General features: G+C 40.5%; 1 protein-coding gene across 2 annotated transcripts in view; it reads left to right on the plus strand.

Moving 5' to 3' along the window:
* The first annotated feature begins 436 nt into the window (after positions 1 to 436).
* LOC110505243 (CAP-Gly domain-containing linker protein 4) overlaps positions 437 to 21,047 on the plus strand; it is a 95,275-nt gene continuing 74,664 nt past the window's right edge. The window contains exons 1-3 of one of the 2 annotated variants that reach the window (XM_021584347.2): positions 437 to 592; positions 13,546 to 13,698; positions 20,261 to 20,400. In XM_021584347.2, coding sequence (XP_021440022.2) covers positions 13,560 to 13,698; positions 20,261 to 20,400 — 279 coding nt within the window. In that variant the 5' untranslated portion in view covers positions 437 to 592; positions 13,546 to 13,559. Of the gene's footprint in view, positions 593 to 13,545; positions 13,699 to 18,905; positions 19,227 to 20,260; positions 20,401 to 21,047 lie in introns of those variants that run through there. The other variant, XM_036962353.1, reaches the window with a different exon arrangement.

The raw sequence follows: 21,047 nt of genomic DNA on the forward strand, positions 1-21,047 counted from the left end.
CCGGGTTAAGTGGGTATTGTGTCAAGAAGCAGTGTGGCTTGGTTGGGTTGGGTTGTGTTTCGGGTGGGCGCACGGCTCTCGACCTTCGCCTCTCCCTAGTGCGTAAGGGAGTTGCAGCAATGGGACAAGACTGTAACTACCAATTGGATAACACGAAATTGGGGAGAAAACAGGTTAAAAAATTAAAATAAATAGAAAAGATACATGATCATCTTAAAACAATTCCATATGTCAGTTTAATGTCCTCAAATCTGGGGATTCTCATGTGGTAACTCTCCTAGCAGTTGTCAGGCCCGATGTGGAGTTATCACATGATAAATCCTGGGTTCTCATACCTTATTGCTTAAACAAATCTTGTTTTAGCCTTATCTAGTACAATTGTGGCTTGATTCCCACTATTTTTATCGGTTTGCGTTCGTTTCAATGTGGGACTTTTATTTGGAAGCCGAATCGCAGATTCCACTATTGTTTCTCACAACACACACGTCAACATTAACATCGAGTTGAGGAATTTTGTTTCATCATCATGAGCATCCTGGACCAAATACAGAGACAGATTGCTCACCGGTTACCTTTTCCATAGGAAGACCAGGTACTGTAAATCGTTCTCTCTAAAGTGTTTGACATTGCACCAATAGCTAGAGTGGCAAGTTGGTACGAGGTTGTGGTTTGTTGTTGTTTTTATGCGCAGCAAGCTTGGCCTGATCAGCTGTGGCCATTCATGCAGTTGTGTAGCTAGCTAACTGAGCGTAAATTAACGTTACCGTTTCATATCATTGTCATCCATTTAATATTTTGAGTAAGGATCATAATTTACTCGTGAATGACACAGTAGCTAGTATCTGCGAAAATGATCAGCAGTGTATGTGAATTGGTAACTTGTGTAGTTAGCGTCAACTACTGATGCAGAGCCTGTCTGCATGAAATGGACTAAGCTAGCAACCCGGTCTAGTCGAAATATTGTTTTCGTTTAGACCGGGTTGAATCTGACTATTGAGTCTTCTAGTTGATAAAATGCATATGATATTTACAGCTCACGCTTCACCAGGATCCATTGTGCTGGTTTGTGAAAGTATATTGACAAGATTATCATGTATCTTGCTGCTGCTAGCTAGCTAGCGGGAAATGACAAAACACCCAAATACGCTATACAGGGCTTTTGGTAATTGTATAGATGGCCTGGTTAATAGTCAAAGAGCTATCCTACTTTGGAGTCCCTATGACTAACTGCTGCCACAATGACATGTTAATTTCTGAGGGACAGATATTGAGTTCAGATATAGGCTTCCGAATGTCACAGCGGTCTAAGGCACTGCAACTCAGTGGTAGATGCGTCACTACAGACCCTGGTTCGATTCCAGGCTGTATCACAACTGGCTGTGATTGGTAGTCCCATAGGGCGGCGCACAATTGCCCCAGCGTCGTTAGGGTTTAGCCGAGGTAGGCCACATTGTAAATAAGAATTTGTTCTTAACTGACTTGCCTACTTAAATAAAGGTAAAATAATAAAATCCCGAAAGGACAATGTAGTGCCAGACCATGTCACCTGGAATATTTTTTTATTTACTGGCCAAAAATGTAAAGACCCATATGTATTGGGGAGTCCACCCACGTTGCTCAGAATGACATAAATCATATTTAGATTATGGTAATTCATTTTAACAGAACAAGCAACTCCTGTTAGCCAATACACTTAATTTTCAAACATTTGACAAAATGCAATTCAGGGGAAAACTCCATCCTAAACATTGCACCTGGTGAGAGTTGTTTAATATGTGACAGAAAAGAAAATCTCCTTTAGAAACGTAAAAAGAGGGGGAATCTAAAGATGCAACAACTAGGATGGGCTGCTAATATGACTAGGATTGTGCCTTTGGCTTTTGGACAGTGAAAGAAATGTGATGAAAACCAATAGAACAGGAGAGAAATGGCATATGAGGAGTAAATAGAAATACATTTGCCAAAACGATATAATTACTCCTGTCTATACATAAATATTTCACCAGAAAGCATGACTTGGCCACAGAGGAGTCCATTTTTATTTTATATAGCTGTGGATTGTTTCATATCATGCCAATTTGTGAAGCCCACAATTTGGGCAGAGCGCATGGCAATTGGCCTAGCTGATTGAGTTGCAGCTGTCAGTGAAAAGCATCTAAAATAAGTGTGAAGATAATGTCTTGAGTATTCTTTAAAATCTTGAGACAAGAAGGAGGGGAGTTTGGTGAAAATATAGACTAGTCTCTCTCCAGAATAGCTCACCTGTCAATCAATCAATCAATCACATTGATTTATAAATCCTTTTTTACATCAGCCATTGTCTCAAAGTGCTATAGAGAAACTCAGCTGAAAATCCCAAACAGCAAGCAATGCAGATGTAGAACCACAGTGGCTTGGAAAAACTCCCTAGAAAGGCAGGAACCTAGGAAAAAACCTAGAGAGGAACCAGGCTCTGAGGGGTGGCCAGTCCTCTTCTGGCTGTGCCGGGTGGAGATTATAACAGTACATGGTCAAGATGTTCAAACGTTCATAAATGACCAGCAGGGTCAAACAATAATAATAATCACAGTGGTTGTAGAAGGTGCAACAGGTCAGCACCTCAGGAGTAAATGTCAGTTGGTTTTTCATAGCCGAGCATTCAGAGTTGGAGACAGCAGCTGTGGTAGAGAGAGCGATTCGAAAACAGCAGGTCCAGGACACTGTAGTAGAGGTCGACCGATTAATCGGAATGGCCGATTAATTAGGGCCGATTTCAAGTTTTCATAACAATCGGAAATCGATATTTTTGGGCGTCGTTTTTTAAAATGTTTAATTTTTTTAACACCTTTATTTAATCTTTATTTAACTTGGCAAGTCGGTTAAGAATACATTCTTATTTTCAATGAAGGCCTAGGAACGGTGGGTTAACTGCCTCGTTCATGGGCAGAAAGACAGATTTTCACCTTGTCAGCTCGGGGGATCCAATCTTGCAACCGTACAGTTAACTAGTCCAAAGCAATAACAACCTGCCTCTCTCTCGTTGCACTCCACAAGGAGACTGCCTGTTACGCAAATGCAGTAAGCCAAGGTAAGTTGCTAGCTAGCATTAAACTTATCTCATAAAAAACAATCAATCATAATCACTAGTTAACTACACATGGTTGATGATATTACTAGATATTATCTAGCGCGTCCTGTGTTGCATATAACTGAGCATACAAGTATTTAAGTATCTGACTGAGTGGTGGTAGGCAGAAGCAGGCGCGTAAACATTCATTCAAACAGTGCTTTCGTGCGTTTTGCCAGCAGTTCTTCATTGTGCGTCAAGCTTTGCACTGTTTATGACTTCAAACCTATCAACCCCCGAGATGAGGCTGGTGTGACCGAAGTGAAATGGCTGGCTAGTTAGCACTCGCTCTGAGCCTTGGGGTGGTTGTTTCCCTTGCTCTGCATGGGTAACGCTGCTTCGATGTGGTGGCTGTTTTCGTTGTGTTGCTGGTTCGAGCCCAGGGAGGAGCGAGGAGAGGGGCGGAAGCTATACTGTTACACTGGCAATACTAAAGTCCCTATAACAACATCCAATAGTCAAAGGTTAATGAAATACAAATGGTATAGAGGGAAATAGTCCTATAATGACTACAACCTAAAACTTCTTACCTGGGAATATTGAAGACTCATTTTAAAAGGAACCACCAGCTGTCATATGTTCTCATGTTCTGAGCAAGGAACTGAAATGTTAGCTTTCTTACATAGCACATATTGCACTTTTACGTTCTTCTCCAACACTTTGTTTTTGCATTATTTAAACCAAATTGAACATGTTACATTATCTACTTGAGGCTAAATTGATTTTATTGATGTATTATATTAAGTTAAAATAAGTGTTAATTTAGTATTGTTGTAATTGTCATTATTACAAATAAATGTTTTATTTTATTTTTTAAATCGGCCGATTAATCGGCATCGGCTTTTTTGGTCTTCCAATAATCGGTATCGGCATTGAAAAATCATAATCGGTGGACCTCTAAAATGTAGCACGTCCGGTGAACAGGCCGCAGGCAGAACAGTTGAAACTGGAGCAGCAGCACAACCAGGTGGACTGGGGACAGCAATGAGTCATCAGGCCAGGTAGTCCTGAAGCATGGTCCTAGGGCTCAGGTCCTCCGAGAGAGAGAGGGAGAAAGAAAGAGAGAGAGAGAATCAGAGAACGCATACTTAAATTCGCACAGGACACCGGATAAGTATGGATTAATACTCCAGATATAACAGACTGATCCAAGCATAAATACTGCATAAATAAATACTGGAGGCTGAGACAGGAGGGGTCAGGAGACACTGTGGCCCCGTCCGACAATATCCCCCTGACAGGGCCAACCAGGCAGGATATAACCCCACCCACTTTGCCAAAGCACAGCCCCCACCACTAGAGGGATTTTCACCAACTTACTACCCTGGAACAAGGCCGAATATAGGGCATGAAGATCTCCCTTTAACGGCACGAACCCGAGGGGGGCGCCAACCCGGACAGGAAGATCACGTCAGTGACTCAACCCACTCAAGTGACACACCCCTCCTAGGGACGGCATGGAAGAGGAACAGTATTTATTAAACTTTTATTTAACTAGGCAAGTCAGTTAAGAACAAATTCTTCAAATTCGGGGAACAGTGGGCTTACTGCCTTGTTCAGGGGCAGAACAAAATATTTTTACCTTGTCAGCTCAGGGATTCAATCTAACAACCTTTCAGTTACTAGTCCAACGCTCCAACCACTAGGTTACCTGCCACCCAGTAAGCCCCGTAATAGGGTTAGAGGCAGAGACCGCAAGGGCGGTTCGTTGCTCCAGTGCCTTTCCGTTCACCTTCACACCCCTGGGCCAGACTACACTCAATCATAGGACCTACTGAAGAGATGAGTCTTCAATAAAGACTTAAAAGTTGAGACAGAGTCTGCGTCTCTCACATGGATAGGCAGACCATTCCATGAAAATGGAGCTATATAGGAGAAAGCCCTGCCTCCAGCTGTTTGCTTAGAAATTCTAGGGACAATAGGGAGGGCTGCGTCTTGTGACCGTAGCGTACGTGTAGGTATGTACTGTAGGACCAAATCAGAAAGATAGGTAGGAGCAAGCCCATGTAATGCTTTGTAGGTTAGCAGTAAAACCTTGAAATCAGCTCTAGCCTTAACAGGAAGCCAATGTAGAGAGGCTAGCACTGGAGTAATATGATAAAAGAAAATGCCAATTATTTCGCATTCATTGTTTTCATTGTGTGAATTGTGTTCCCTTTGATTGTTTGTTTATTTTTATTAGTTCCCCATGAGATATCATCGGTACTAAAGAAATGTAATGGGGAAAAGAGTAGCTCCAGTCAAGACACATTGAAAGGGAGGCGGACAGGCTGAGTAGAGAGAGAAATGCAAATGAAGAACCTGAATATTTCTTCTTTTTTTTAACCGTTTTTATTTGTCGGCTTTATGTATTTAGACTTATTTGAAGATTGAAGTTTATAGGTCTACTGCTGCATTGGCAGTTCCATGTGCTCATTTCTTTAGCCACCAATGGATCATGGTTTATTATTGTGTCCATATGGCATAGGCTGGTGCTCTCGCATTAGTTTAATTTGAACTTTTAGATTTTTATAATTTTATTTCAGATTTCTATCATTAACCTCTTTGGGCTGGGGGCAGTATTGAGTAGCTTGGATGACTAAGGTGCCCAGAGTAAACTGCCTGTTACTCAGGCCCAGAAGCTAAGATATGCATATTATTAGTAGATTTTGATAGAAAACACTCCGTTTCTAAAACTGTTTCTAAAACTGTTTGAATGATGTCTGTGCGTATAACAGAACTCATATGGCAGGCAAACACCTGAGAAAATATCCAACCAGGAAGTGGGAAATCTGAGGTTTGTAGTTTTTCAAGTGATTGCCTATCCAATATACAGTGTAAATGGCGGGTATCTGTATAGCTTGTTTTGGTGGCTGAGCGCTGTACTCAGATTATTCCATGGCATGCTTTCACTGTAAAGCTTTTTTGAAATCTGACATAGCGGTTGCATTAAGGAGAAGTATATCTTTAATTCTATGCATAACACTTGTATTTTCATCAACATTTATGATGAGTATTCCCTGTAAATTGATGTTGCTCTCTGCAAAATCACGGGATGTTTTGGAGGCAAAACATTACTGAACATAACACGTCAATGTAAACTGAGATTTTTGGATATAAATATGAACTTTATCGAACAAAACATACATGTATTGTGTAACATGGAGCCCTATGAGTGCTATCTGATGAAGATCAATAAAGGTTAGTGATTAATTTGATCTCTTTCTGCTTTTTGTGACTCCTCTCTGGCTGGAATAATGGCTGTTTTTTTGTGAGAAGCGCTGACCTAACTTAATCGAATGGTATGCTTTCGTCTGAAGTCTTTTTGAAATCGGACACTGGTGGGATTAACAACAAGTGTATCTTTAAAATGGTGTATAATACTTGTATGTTTGAGGAATTTTAATTTTGAGATTTCTGTTGTTTGAATTTGGCGCCCTGCACTTTCACTGGCTGTTGTCATATCGATCCCGTTAATGCGATTTCAGCCGTAATACGTTTTTAACTATGTGACAATGATTTTGAGAAACAAAAACGTTATTATTGAAATTAAACTGTTCCACGAAAATGTGCATATGAAAATCATAACTGGCATGCAGATCGGTAGAAATGAAATGATAAATTGTAAGCTTCCCCAGTCTTTATAAAAATAATTGCCTCCACATTTAAATGGTGGGATTTGCCTATAGACTACTTTGAAGCAAGGTAAGACATGCCTCATGATATGATGTAAAAGAGTCAGGTTTCAAACAATTAAGTAGGGCTGTGTTTTCAAAATGCATACTGCCTCCAGCTCACATTGTAAAGTGGTGGTGACGCTCCGGTAGCCTGTTGCCTTCACTTGAATTGTGAATGGGAGGCGCACTTCAATTAGGCTTCCAGTTGAGGAAAAAAATAGTAGGCCTAGCTCTTTTTAAGTGTGCACCAAAAATGTTTTTAACATGGGATTGCATTTAGAATTGTTTGTCAATGAATGGGCTTATAAAAGCACATGTTTTACTCCAACTGCAACCAGCTGAGGAGCTGCAGGGGAAATCCAGCTCAAAAGGCTCTGTATGCTGTGCGTGTTTGATTAGTTGTGTTAGATATTCCTCATGTAGCCTAACAAAAATACACACACACACACACACACACACACACACACACACACACACACACACACCAATTTAATTCCACTTTATTATGTAAATTAACCTATAGGCCATTAATCATGATGGTCAAATGTATTACCATCAATGAATAAAAAACATTATTTTGAAATGGGATTTTTTTTTTCTCAGTCATTTTTTGGGGCAACAGTTTTATCAACTTTTTAATATATTTTTTTTATCGGCCAAAAGCCTGGTACTCCAGTTTTGTGTGTGTGTGTGTGTGTGACTGCTGTTGGTTTTGACCTAGCCCATGAGTGTGTCTGTGTGTAGTCTGTCTACCTAGGCAGAGAGGTGGCCTCCCTCATTAACAATGATCAGACCAAGGGCTTTCCGAGACTAGTGTGTGGTTGTGTGTGTGTGTGTGTGTGTGTCTTTATTTGCCTGGCATCAAAGAGGACAGGTGGCAGTGGAAAAGGTCTCCCAGTCTCTCTCAGTAGGGCTAGGCAGGATGTGTGGTTACCCAGGTGGTGCCACCTGGCTGCTGTAGGCATTTCCATTGGCACCAATAAAGAACCTATACTAGGAGAGTCATTGAGTTAAGCTCGTGTGTGTTGATATGTAGCCTTTTATAGCTTTTAAGTAGATTCTACCTGAAACAATACAACAAAGACCTCTTAAAACCTCTCTGGCGCCGGCGTTCCGCTAGCGACCCACCTCGACAACATCCGGTGAAATTGCAGAGCGCCAAATTCAAAATACAGAAATAGTCATAAAAAACATTTATAAAAAATACAAGTGTTATACATCGGCTTAAAGATGAACTTCTTGTTAATTCTACCGCTCTAAAGCATACCATACGATTATCTGAGGGCAGCGCTCCGCTTACGAAAGCATACGAACATTTTGCAACCAAGTAAAGGAATTACAAAAGTCAGAAATAGCAATAAAATGAATCACTTACCTTTGAAGATATTTATATGGTTGCAGTCACAAGAGTCTCAGCTACACAATAAATGTTTGTTTTGTTCGATAAAGTCCCTCTTTATATCCCAAAAACTCAGTTTTATTGGTGCGTTTTGTTCAGTAATGCACTGGCTCAAAGGCGGTCAAAACATGCAGACAAATACATCCTATTAGTACCGGGAAAGTTCGTCGAAACATGTCAAACAATATTTATAATTAATCCACAGGCTGTCAATTGTTTAAATAATCGATAATATTTCAACCGGACCATAGCGTATTCAATAGAAAGGAAAAACAACGATGGGCGCACACTCGGTCACACGCGCAAACCAGCTCTGCATGATTCTACAATTCACAAGCCTGAAACAATGTAGTGGAAGCCATAGGAACTGCAATCGGGGTCCTAACCCATTAGATACTCTATAGGCATTCAATTGAAAACTACCCACATCAAAAAAATCCCACTTCCTGCCATATCAGTTCTGTTATACTCACAGACATTATTTTAACAGTTTTGGAAACTTTAGAGTGTTTTCTATCCAAATCTACCATAGGATATGACACATGTCAATCAGGAGTTCCAATGGGGCAGTCCCGTTTTAGTTCTCTTATGTACTTACACAGAAAGTAATATTTGCATGATTTAGCTTATTCATTATTTGTTTGCTATCATTTATGTGACTGACCAATACTGGTTCATGCATGTGGCAGACCAATACCTCACGAGGCTTCTTCTCTCCAAGTTGAGACCTTGAAACTGAGATATCATTCTCAAAACAAGGGTTTGGGCACAGTGATGATTTCTTCCAGGTGTTCAATCCATCACTTGCATGAACACAAATGGGTTATTAGAAAAGCATAAACATTTCCATCACACACCCCTTTGAGCAAGATCAAGTTATTTATTAGACTTGGGATGGTGTATCAATACACTCAGTCGCTACAAAGATACAGGCGTCCTTCCTAACTCGGAGGAACTGCCAGAGAGGAAGGAAACCCCTCAGGGATTTCACTATAAGGCCAATGGTGACTTTAACCCTTTAGAACCCATAGCGGCCATCGACGGCCTGTCTTTACATTACTATAGCAGCCGCAAACAGCCTTGTTTTACTCACAATAATATCTTTGTCAAAATCGCAAAATGAGCTTGCTAAGAACCTGTTGTCATATTCACGTGGCTGTTGTCATCAACCATTACCCCGTTTCCGGTTATGCGTTCATTTGACTAAAAATGACTACGCCAAAGCGGCTACGACTTTTCACTGTAGAAAGTGATACGGATTCGGACACGTCCTTGCACTTTTAAAAGTGATGATGTCGAGGTGAGTGAACACCTACTCATGGAATAGAAACACCATAATATTAATCACGTTAATTAAGCAAGTAATAGTCAAAAGTTTGGACAAACCTACAACTCATTCAAGGGTTTTTCTTTATTTTTTACTATTTTCTACATTGTTGAATAATAGAAGACATCAACACTTTGAAATAACACAGGGAATCATGTAGTAACCAAAAAAGTGTTAAACAAATCAAAATAATATTTAATATTTGAGATTTTTCAAATTGCCACCCTTTGGCTTGCACACACTTGGCATTCTCTCAACCAGCTTCACCTGGAATGTTTTCCAATAGTTTTGCAGGAGTTCCCTCATGCTGAGTACTTGTTGGCTGTTTTTCCTTCGCTCTGCTGTCCAACTCATCCCAAACCATCTCAATTGGGTTGAGGTTGGGTGATTGTGGAGGCCAGGTCATCTGATGCAGCACTCCATCACTTTACCTCTTTGTCAAATAGCTTTAATGCAGGGAAACTTAATTCAGTTTTACCTAATTTCTATCAGCATGTTAAATGCACAACCAGAGGGCAAACAAAAGCTCACCCTCCATTTGACAAATCTGACCATAATTCTATCCAGCTGATTCCTGCTTACAAGCTAAAATTAAAGCAGGAAGAATCAGTGACTCGGTCTATAAAAAAGTGGTCAGATGAAGCACATTATAAACTTCAGGACTGTTTTGCTAGCACAGACTGGAATATGTTCCGGGATTCTTCCGATGACATTGAGGAGTACACCACATCAGTCACTGGCTTTATCAATAAGTACATCGATCCCACAGTGACTGTACGTACATACCCCAACCAGAAGTCATGGATTACAGACAACATTTGCACTGAGCTAAAGCTGCCACTAGAGCTGCCACTTTCAGGGTGCGGGACTTTAACCCGGAAGCTTATAAGAAATCCTGCTATGCCCTCCGACTAACCATCAAACAGGCAAAGCGTCAATACAGGACTAAGATCGAACCAAACTACACTGGCTCTGACACTCGTCGGAGGTGGCAGGGCCTGCAAACTATTACAGACTACAAAGGGAAGCACAGCTGCGAGCTGTCCAGTGACACAAGCCTACCAAATGAGCTAAATCACTTCTATGCGTTCTTCGAGACGAGCATCAGCTGTTCGGGCGACTGTGTGATCACTCTCTCCATAGCTGATGTGAGTTAGACCTTTAAACAGGTCAACATTCACAAGCCGCTGGGCCACATGGATTACCAGGATGTGTGCTCCGGGCATGTGCTGACCAACTGGCAGGTAGCCACGTCCGTAGCCATGACGTGCTTTGAAAGGCTGGTAATGGCTCACATTAACACCATTACCCCAGAAACCCTAGACCCACTCCAATGTGCATCCCGCTCAAACAGATCCACAGATGATGCAGTCTCTATTGCACTCCACACTGCCTTTTCCCACCTGGACAAAAGGAACACCTAAGTGAGAATGGTATTCATTGACTACAGCTCAGCATTCAACACCATAGTGGGTAGGGTAGGTAGTAACACATCTGCCACGCTGATCCCCAACACTAGAGCCCCTCAGGGGTGCGTGCTCAGTCCCCTCCTGTACTCCCTGTTCATCCACGACTGCATGGCTAGGCACGACTCCAGCACCATCATTAAGTTTGCAGACGACACAACAGTGGTAGGCCTGATCAACGACGAGACAGCCTATAGGGAGGAGGTCAGAGACCTGGCCGGGTGGTGCCAGAATAACAACCTATCGCTCAACGTAATCAAGACAAAGGAGATGATTGTGGACTGCAGGAGAAGAAGGACCGAGCACGACCCATTCTCATCGACAGGGCTCTAGTGGAGCAGGTTGAGAGCTTCAAGTTCCTTGGTGTCCACATCAACAACAAATTAGAATGGTTCAAACACAAGACAGTTTGAAGAAGCCACGACAAACCTATTCCCACTCAGGAGACTGAAAATAATTACCTCAATTAGCCCGACTAACCGGTGCCCCCGCTCTTTGACACTGTACCAGTACCACCTGTATATAGCCTCGCTACTGTTATTTTCACTGTCATTTTACTGTTTTTTAAATGTTTATTTCTTTACTTATATATTGTTTATCTAAATTATTATATTTTTTTTTTACATACATTTCACTTGGTTACGGCTTGTAAGTAAGCATTTCACTGTAACCTGTTGTATTTGGCGCACGTGACAAATACACTTATATTTGAATTGAAAATAAGAAAAGGTTCCATATCAAATTATACCATGCCAGGTTGGAGAGGATTGGTGCATTCCCCATTTACAATGTGGATGCTATAATGATTACGAAAAGTCAAATCAAATTTTATTTGCCACATGCGCCGAATACAATAGTTGTAGACCTTACCGTGAAATGCTTACTTACAAGCCCTTAACCAACAGTTCAAGAAATTGGGTTAATAAAAGATTTACTAAATAAACATTAAGTGAAAGAAAAACAAATCTATCAAAAAGTAACACAATACATGTACATAACAATAACAAGGCTATACACGGGGGGTACTGGTACCGAGTCAATGTACGGGGTACAAGTTAATCAAGTTAATTTGTAAAGTGACCTTCTAAAGTAGTGCTGAAATGAGTCATGATGAGTAAGACAATTACAGAAGCACAAGTATCATACCCCCAAGACATGCTAACCTCCCCTGTTATTGTAATGGTGATAGTTTAGCATGTCTTGGGGGTATGCTAACTTTCTCACACGTCATTATTCCCCATTCATTCAGTACTATCTGTAATTCATGAATTAAGCATCCTCATTAATCTAAGAACATAGATTAACAGCTACTCGCTACTCTTCATTGTTGCTCTTTATTTATTATTTAGTTTAGTAAAGTAAATATATTCTTATTTCTTAACTGCATTGTTGGTTAAGGGCTTGTAAGTAAGCGTTTCACTCTAAGGTGAAATCCACGCATGTGACGAATACAATTTGATGTTTTATTCTTATTTACAATAAAAGTGACTCCGAAATCACACAATACATTACAGAGTTAATTTCTATTGGGCATAAAATAATTTGGAACACAACCAAAACAAACAGCAAATGCATCCTACAAGTTTGAAGATTTACAAGATGGATGTAATCATTGCGCACTAGGAATATGGGACCAAATACTACACTTTTGAATACTTTAATACACATATGGGAATTTGTCCCAATACTTTCGGTCGACTTAAATGAGGGGACTATTCCTAAATGGTTCACCCGATATGGATGAAGATAGCCTGCACTTTAATCTTGTTATCATTATATCATTTCAAGTCCCAAGTGCTGGAGTACAGAGCCAAAACAAAACAACCAAAAATGTATCCCTGTCCCAATACTTTTGGAGCTCACTGTATGTGCTGTTGGTTGGAGTCAGCACTATTAAATGGGTCTGCTCTACACGAGGGCTTACATATCCCTATTTTCCACTATTAATTCTGTTGAAACCGGAATTGTGGTATAATAGTACACAGTAGCTCTTTTTTAATCTAGTCAGTTGGAAAGGACCCTGTAGTTATACAACCACATTTTCTAACATGGTTTTTAATCCAACATAAACAACCACAGAATGTGTAGTGGTTGAACGTTTCCACTAAGTATATATTTTTTTAAGACAGGTGTGGCCCAAAATCCATGCAGTGGTGTTGGACTTGGACCAGGTGACCTTCTAAAACCTTTTAGAATTCCTGTTAGAAAAGTAATTGTGCATATAAATGGATAGGCCATTCGTTTAGGAGAATCAGACCTTTTTATTTGCATGCCGTTGCCTGCCATCCATTTTCTCATTTATGTTCTGCTTTGATAGCAATGATGATGAAATGGTACTAGGCTAGATGGATTCTGATGGTAAGATCTGAGCTAGTGTCTGGGCTTTAGCTCAGGGGGCTATCAGTTTTTTATCACAATCAGTCACAAAGTAGCATGTAGGCCAATGGTGTTTTTTCTTCTGGTCTGACAAGTCATCTGTAATGTACAGCACAGCACATGTGATAACTGCTGATGTAGCCTAAAACTTTTGATTGATTGGTAGATTATCATGACCTGTATTTATTACTCTGCTCTTGTCTGTGTGTCTATAGGCCCTGGGTGGGAGATGACCAAAGAGGATGTCCCGGTGCCAGAGTCTTCAGAGGGGGACACTGACCTGGGCCGTCACAGCACGTTGTCCCACAGTGGTGTAGCGCGCCCCACCATCCACCAGGTGGCCTCGGCCCCCATGCCCACTGACTGCGGTAAGGAAACACAACATCACATGAAATTCAGATCTAAGTGTATTGAAAGATTAAAGTGCATTTGAAACATTTCATTAGGCCTACACGTAAAAAAATGTAATGCACACACTCAAAGGCATACAAATGTCAGTCACACACACACACACACACACACATACACACACACACACACACACAGAGTACATACATCCTTTGATTGTTAATATAATCCTTAAAACCACACTGAGCTGACAAATATGAATGGATCTATTAAAACAAAAACTATAAGTCTGACATATACTGTATATCTGAAAAATGGCTGGATTCAGCTCGCTGTGGTGATTTCAATGGTGTGTATTATACTGCCATCCAGGGGACATAAGTGGTACTACACCACCTCGTTTCATAAGTGTGCTTTGTACATTTTCATTGGCTCAGAGAGGCTCATGTGATGTCAACAGCTATAGACAAACTTCTGTGTGAGGTAGAGTGAACTGCAAGATACCATTGAATGAGTCTCGACCGGGGCAATCCAAACTATGTATATTGTCTCTACGGCTCTCCAGACTTCTTAAAAGGCAAAATCAAAGAAAATTTTCAATAAATATGCGTGTTTGTCTGATATGGACACAAGTTGTACCAAAATAAGCATCTGGGCCTTGTGAGTTGTATGGTGTACCATTTGTCCGTGTCCGACAATGAAATTCATGGTACTATTGCCTCCAAAAAATGTATATATTTATGGCACGTTATTTAAGTGTGAACCGCTGGTACCATTACCCCTGGTGAAAATACTTGAAGCCCTTGTGAGTGAACAGCTAAAAGCGATTTTATTTACCATCGGGTTTCAGGAAGAAGCATAGCACAATTACAGCAGTCATGAAGGTTTTAAATGATATCTCTGAAGCCCTTGACAAAAAACAGCACTGTCTCACTTTTTATTGATCTCTCTAAGGCTTTTGATACAGTTGATCATGCTATACTAAGGCAGAGATTGTCGAGTGTAGGTCTTTCAGAGCATGCAGTTGCATGGTTTGCTAACTATCTGTCTGATAGAACTCGGTGCACTCAATTTGATGGGCTTATGTCTGTTAAATTGTCTGTCTTTAATGGTGTGCCCCAAGGCTCTGTACTTGGTGCTCTCTTATTCACTATTTATATAAATGATTTAGACAAAAATGTCCAAAATGCGCAACTTCATTTTTATGCTGATGATACTGTTATTTACTGTTGTACCTCGTTTCTTGCAAAAGCCTTCCAGAACTTGCAAACCGCTTTTTATACTGTTCAACATACTTTGTGTCAATTGAAGCTTATCCTCAATACTGACTGAACTAATGGTGTTTTCTAAAGCAAGAAATAGACCTCTGAACCTTTCACCTGTCAGGGCAAGGAGATTGAGGTTGTAACCTCATATAAATATCTTGGAATTTTAATTGATGACGGCCTCTCTTTTAAATTGCATATTCAACAACTTACAAAATAATTGAAGCTGAAATTGGGATTTTATTTTAGGAATAAGGCCTGTTTTATATATGAATGCTTCCGCTCAGTGTTTGAGATCAATTGACACCCTTTACCATGGCACTTTGAGATTTATTTTAAACTGCAAAACCCTTACGCACCACTGCACTTTGTATCCCAGGGTTGGCTGGCCTTCTCTAGTCAGTCGTATGCTCAGGCACGGGTATACTTTTATTTACAAAGCCGTTTTGGGTTTACTACCTTTTTATTTTGGCATTTTTATTGTTCAGAAATGTGGTGGGTACTCTCTTCGTTCGCTGGACTTTATCCTGCTAACTGTTCCAAATGTCCGAACTGAATTTGGTAAAAGGGATTTTATGAACTCTGCGCCATTGTCTTGGAACGCCTTACAAAATACTTTTAAACTCGAAGAACTTGTCCCGATTGGTATTTTTAAATCACTGATGAATGATCTTGAGCCTGATTCCCTGACCTGTCAATGTTTTTAATTTGCTGTTTTTGATTTTGTTATACTCTTGTGAATTCTATGGTTTTTACTAGATTACTTTTAGTTGTTCATGTTGTTTGTCTGTAATTTTTGTAATGACTTGGTGCTGCCTATCTTGGCCAGGACGCTCTTGAAAAAGAGTTTTAAAATCTCAATGAGCCCTTCCTGGTAAATATAGGTTAAATAAAATAAATAAAATAATTAGTGCTAGTTTGACCACCAGAGGGCATCTTTGAGAAGCATTTGATAGCCTTCAATAATGGCTGTACTAGAGAATGCTGGCACGCGGTAAACTGGGGTTCAATTTCCCGACGGCGAGGAAGGAGTAGGCTGTCCTTAAAAATAAGAATTTGTTCTTAACTAATTCCATATATGTTATTTAATTGTTGTGATGTCTTCACTATTATTCTGCAATGTAAAAACAAAGGGAAAACCCCAGGAATGAGTAGGTGTGTCCAAACCTTTGACTATTACCTGCTTAATTAACATGATCAATACTATGGTGTTTCTATTCCAAGAAAAACGAAAAACCCACTTGGTTTCCGTTTGGATAGAATGGAAAATATGGCACTGTACAGCGTGACGGTCGGGAGTACAGTACTGGGCTATTTTGCTAAAGAATTCCTGTGTCTTGTGGGCAGGGCACGCGGGAGACCGGGGTTCAATTCCCCGACAGGGAGGAAGGAGTAAGCTGTCCTTGTAAATAAGAATTTGTTCTTAACTGACTTTCCTAGTTAAATAAAGGTTACACTAAGAGCATAACATTTCTACACCCTAATTGTATAATTGTAGTCCAACCAATACGCAAATGTAGATTCAGTGAAAATAAAAATCTCATTGATTTATCAAGACCAGTCCCCATGCTTGTCTCAGACCAGCGCAAAACGGTGCTAAAATAGTTGTAGGCTATTACTTCAAATCCTATTGCTTCTAACTTCAATATGCACTTTAAATAAATAAGCGCTACACCACTTTTAACAACACATTCACTCAACACTAGTGAGACTCATGTCATCTACGGTAGGCCTACAGTATATCGATAAATCTGACGTGACTCTCCCCCAAAATTATATATAGAGGATTTGAGGATATTTCTGTAATTCAGTGATATTTATTCCCATAGTAATTCGTTATGGATCCATAACTAAATAAACATCTGCATTTTGCAATAATATTTTTATCATTATTTTATTAATTAAAGCATAAAGATTTGTTATTTAGAATTATTTCTGTTTCTAAAGGGAGAAAAACCTACAGTCATCTCATGGGTCTCCCAGTCGAGGCCGGCACCGGTATTGAACCAGCATCTTTAGCAACACAGCTTGCTATGTAGTGTCTTGGACCGTTGCACCACTCAGGCGCTGTACAACGTGACCGGTCGGAAGTGGCCTACACTACTACAGTAAGAGCAAAATAATCCTAACAAAATAAAAGAATAACAACCTTAGTGTAAAAACAGTTTTAGTAAGTAATACTGAAGTTGTGCACAATTATCAGTTTCTATTTAGGTTTGTCGCCCAGTCATTGTCAGTTAGAGACACAGTAGGACTCAAAAGCATAATCAGTGCTCTAACTCCCCCTTGCGCAGATCTGGAGCAATGAAGTGGTGACACAGGGTACAGTACTAAATCACAAATTATCTCTAAGTCCCACGGCGCAAGCTCACAACTTTTAAAGGAGGAACCACTGTAGTATACGTAGTATTAGACAAATCAGCGTTGTAGTGGGTGTGGCCAACGACGCCATCTCCGACCCTTTAGAGGCCCTTCTCTTAGCCGCAGAGACAACTTTGCAGTTTAGAAGCCAATTCCCTACAATTCTACACATTTTGCCATGGGGCTGAGTGAAAATGTGCTGTTTAAAGCACATTTCCAGTAATTCTAAACATTTTGCCATGGCTTATGCCGTGTTCTTATGCTATCTGAGTGACTCAAACATTGTAACAAAATCAATGGAGGCCCCATGCCATGCCTTTTCTTTAATTTTAGATTCTCCCTGACTGTCTAGTTTTTATTTTGGTGATAGTTCTCAAAGATAATATTTTTTTTACAATACATACAATACTGTTCAAAAGTTTGGGGTCACTTAGAAATGTCCTTGTTTTTGAAACAAAGCACAAAAACCTCAACCAAATGTATTGCCCCATTGGAAAATATAAATGGACTGTTTGAAAATATGAAGAAAAAAACATGTACAAAAAATAATAAATATTTATGTATTTATTTTGGCGTAGAGCAGGTCAGCCACCACAGGGAGACTCGTCGAGGCCTGGTGGCAGACGGAGTCTACATCACGAGGTGATGGCCCCCTCTGCTGGACGTGCCAGGTCTCGACGGGCTCTCCGGCCAGGACTAATTGAGGCTGATTGTGGTTGGTGGGTAATCAAGGGCTCATTGCTCACCAGCTGTACGAGTCCCATAAAGCTGCCAGAAGGGCAGCACACAAGGAGAGGGACTAGGTGAAGAAAGATGACTTCCGTGGAGTTGGAGACGGTGCCCGAGCTAAAAGGAGGGAGTTCAGTTTTTGTGCCTGACAGGATACAGCAAGACCCTGAGCCCAGAAGAGGGTATCCCGGAGAGGGTCTCATGGGGGAGACCTATCCTTTTCTTATGATTTATTATTTAAATAGGCATCCTTGAAACCGAGCTAATCCTACTCTGTCCATGTCTGATCTGTGTAAGCATCTTGACCAAACCCCCTGGTCTGCCACAATATATATTATCAGTTGAAGTCGGAAGTTTACATTCACTTATGTTGGAGTCATTAAAAGTCGTTTTTCAACCTCTCCACAAATTTCTTGTTAACAAACTATAGATTTGGCAAGTCGGTTAGGACATCTACTTTGTGCATGACACAAGTACATTTTCCAACAATTTTTTAAAGACAGAATATTTCACTTTTGCGTTGCATCACAATTCCAGTGGCTCAGAAGTTTACACTAAGTTGACTGTGCCTTTGGGATAGGGGGCAGTATTTATCACGTCCGGATGAAGAGCGTGCCCAGAGTAAACTTCCTGCTACTCAGTTTCTAAACCTTTTTGAATGATGTGTGTGAGTATAACAGAACTCATATGGCAGGTGAAAACCTGAGAAAAATCCAACCAGGAAGTGGGAAATCGGAGGTTTGTAGTTTTTGTAAGTGATTGCCTATCCAATATTCAGTGTAAATGGGGTCAGATTGCACTTCCTATGGCTTCCACTAGATGTCAACAGTCTTTAAAACATTGTTTCAGGCTTCTACTATGAAAGGAGAGCGAATAAGAGCTGTTTGAACCAGGGGTCTGGCTTAAAGAGTGCAAGCTCCGTTCCCTTTCATTTCTAATGACAAAGTAATTGTCCGGTTGAAACATTATTGAAGATTTATGTTAAAAACATCCTAAAGATTGATTATATACATCGTTTGACATGTTTCTACGAAGTGTCATAGAAATGTTTTGACTTTTCGCCTGAACTAAGTGCCTGCGCCTTGTGCATTTGGATTACTGGACTAAATGCGTGAACAAAAAGGAGGTATTTGGACATAAACATTTATTGTCTAACATGGAGACCTGGGAGTGCCATCAGATGAATATCAAAGGTAAGTGATTAACTTTAACGCTACATCTGACTTTTGTGACACCTCTCCTTGGTTGGAAAATGGCTGTATGGTTTTCTGTGGCTAGGCGCTGACCTAGCAAAGTCTGCTTTCGCTGTAAAGTTTTGGAAACTTTAGAGTGTTTTCTATCCAGGCAGTTTACTCTGGGCACCTTATTCATCCAAGCTACTCAATACTGCCCCCCTTTCCCAAAGAAGTTAACCAAACCAAGATCTTATTTAGAGCGACTTAGTCAGTGTTTTCAACTAAGGTTGATAAGACAACCACCTATCAAAGCCATTGCAATTAAAACCTTACTTGCCGCAGTCAGTGGTAGTAAGAAAAGACAAGTGCAAGTAAGTGATGGTGGCATCATGGCTCTTTTCTCATCCACCCAGGTTCTTCTGTGATTCACATGTCACAGTTGGTTAGAGCATGGTGCTTGCAACTCCGGGGCTACATTCACCAGAGCACAATGTTGTGGGATGTTCAGATATAACTATATTGTGTAGTACAAAGCTGCCTGGCATTGTAGAATAATAGTAGTAGAATAAGGAATCTCATCTGCTCTATTCGTGTCATTTCATATTGCCTTGGTTGTAGGTTTCACTTATTGTATGCACACGTACAGTCTACTGACTACATGTATTAATTGCAAGCAGACCTGGGTTTAAATATTAATCGCAATCGTTAATATATATTTTTAGCATTTGTTGTACCCTGTCTTGAGTGGCAGATGGGCGGGGTTTGCATTTTTGTGACTTTTCTATTACTTCCATTTTGCCAAACATCCTCTATCAAGCCCAAATTAAATATTTGAAATGATTTGAATTACTATTTGAACCCAGGGTGTATTCATTAATGCACACAGTTGCAAACCATAACAAAATGGAGCATATCTCATTAGACAAGTTCAGGTTAGTCTCTCCCCGTTTCGGCCATTTGCTTTAATTTGGTTCCTAGTGAATACACCCCAGGTCTCATTGCAAGTGACAGGATGAAAAGTGTCTTTCTGTTTTTGCTCTCGTTCCCTCCAGAGTTCTCCTTCTTTGACCCCGAGGAGCCCCAGTGCAGGGAGGTGCTGTTTGAGTCCAGCACCACGGTACCGGAGCTGTTCGCCGTACTCAGGCAGTGGGTGCCCCAGGTCCAGAAGAATATCAGCCTGATCGGAAATGAGGTGACCCTTATTCCGCCATTACACCTAGTTTGTGTTCCAAATGTATCCGTCTTCCCTATTTAGTGCCCTCAGGGCTCTGGTCAGAAGTAGTGCACTATATCAAGGGCATAGGGTGACATTTGGGACATATACTTAATATCTCTCCAGGTTAGTTCATTAAGATAACCCATTTGTTCAACCTCCTGGGGTTGTAGACAAAGAGACAACACAAAGGACATTGTCAATGACGACACTAATGCCTGATTCACACTATGGAGCTGACCTTGGCGTCAATATTTTATTTTCCCATTGTCCATGCGTAACTAGGCCAAGCCAGTACGTCTCGTTTTGCTCGATTTAGGTCTATAGTTTGAATCCGGCATCAGTCAGCCACAATCAGACATATTTTTTACACAAAAACGTTAATTTGTATGATAAAATAACTATTCAGTGTAGCTAGTCACCTGTGGAAAACATTTGTATTGATTTAAATACTGCAACATACTATACAGTACAGTGAGCTCTGATCTTGAAATCAAACGTAATCTCTCTCTTCCCCATGTCTTAGTGCTCAGTGTTGCGCCAGATTTCCCCTGCCCCCCCATTTTTTTAATTACTTTCTCTAGATAGTGTGGCAACTGGATAATTGACCCCCTGAGAAAGGGAAC

This window comes from Oncorhynchus mykiss, chromosome 25 (genome assembly GCF_013265735.2).
Source record: "Oncorhynchus mykiss isolate Arlee chromosome 25, USDA_OmykA_1.1, whole genome shotgun sequence".
In the NCBI taxonomy this organism is placed as follows: Eukaryota; Metazoa; Chordata; class Actinopteri; order Salmoniformes; family Salmonidae; genus Oncorhynchus; species Oncorhynchus mykiss.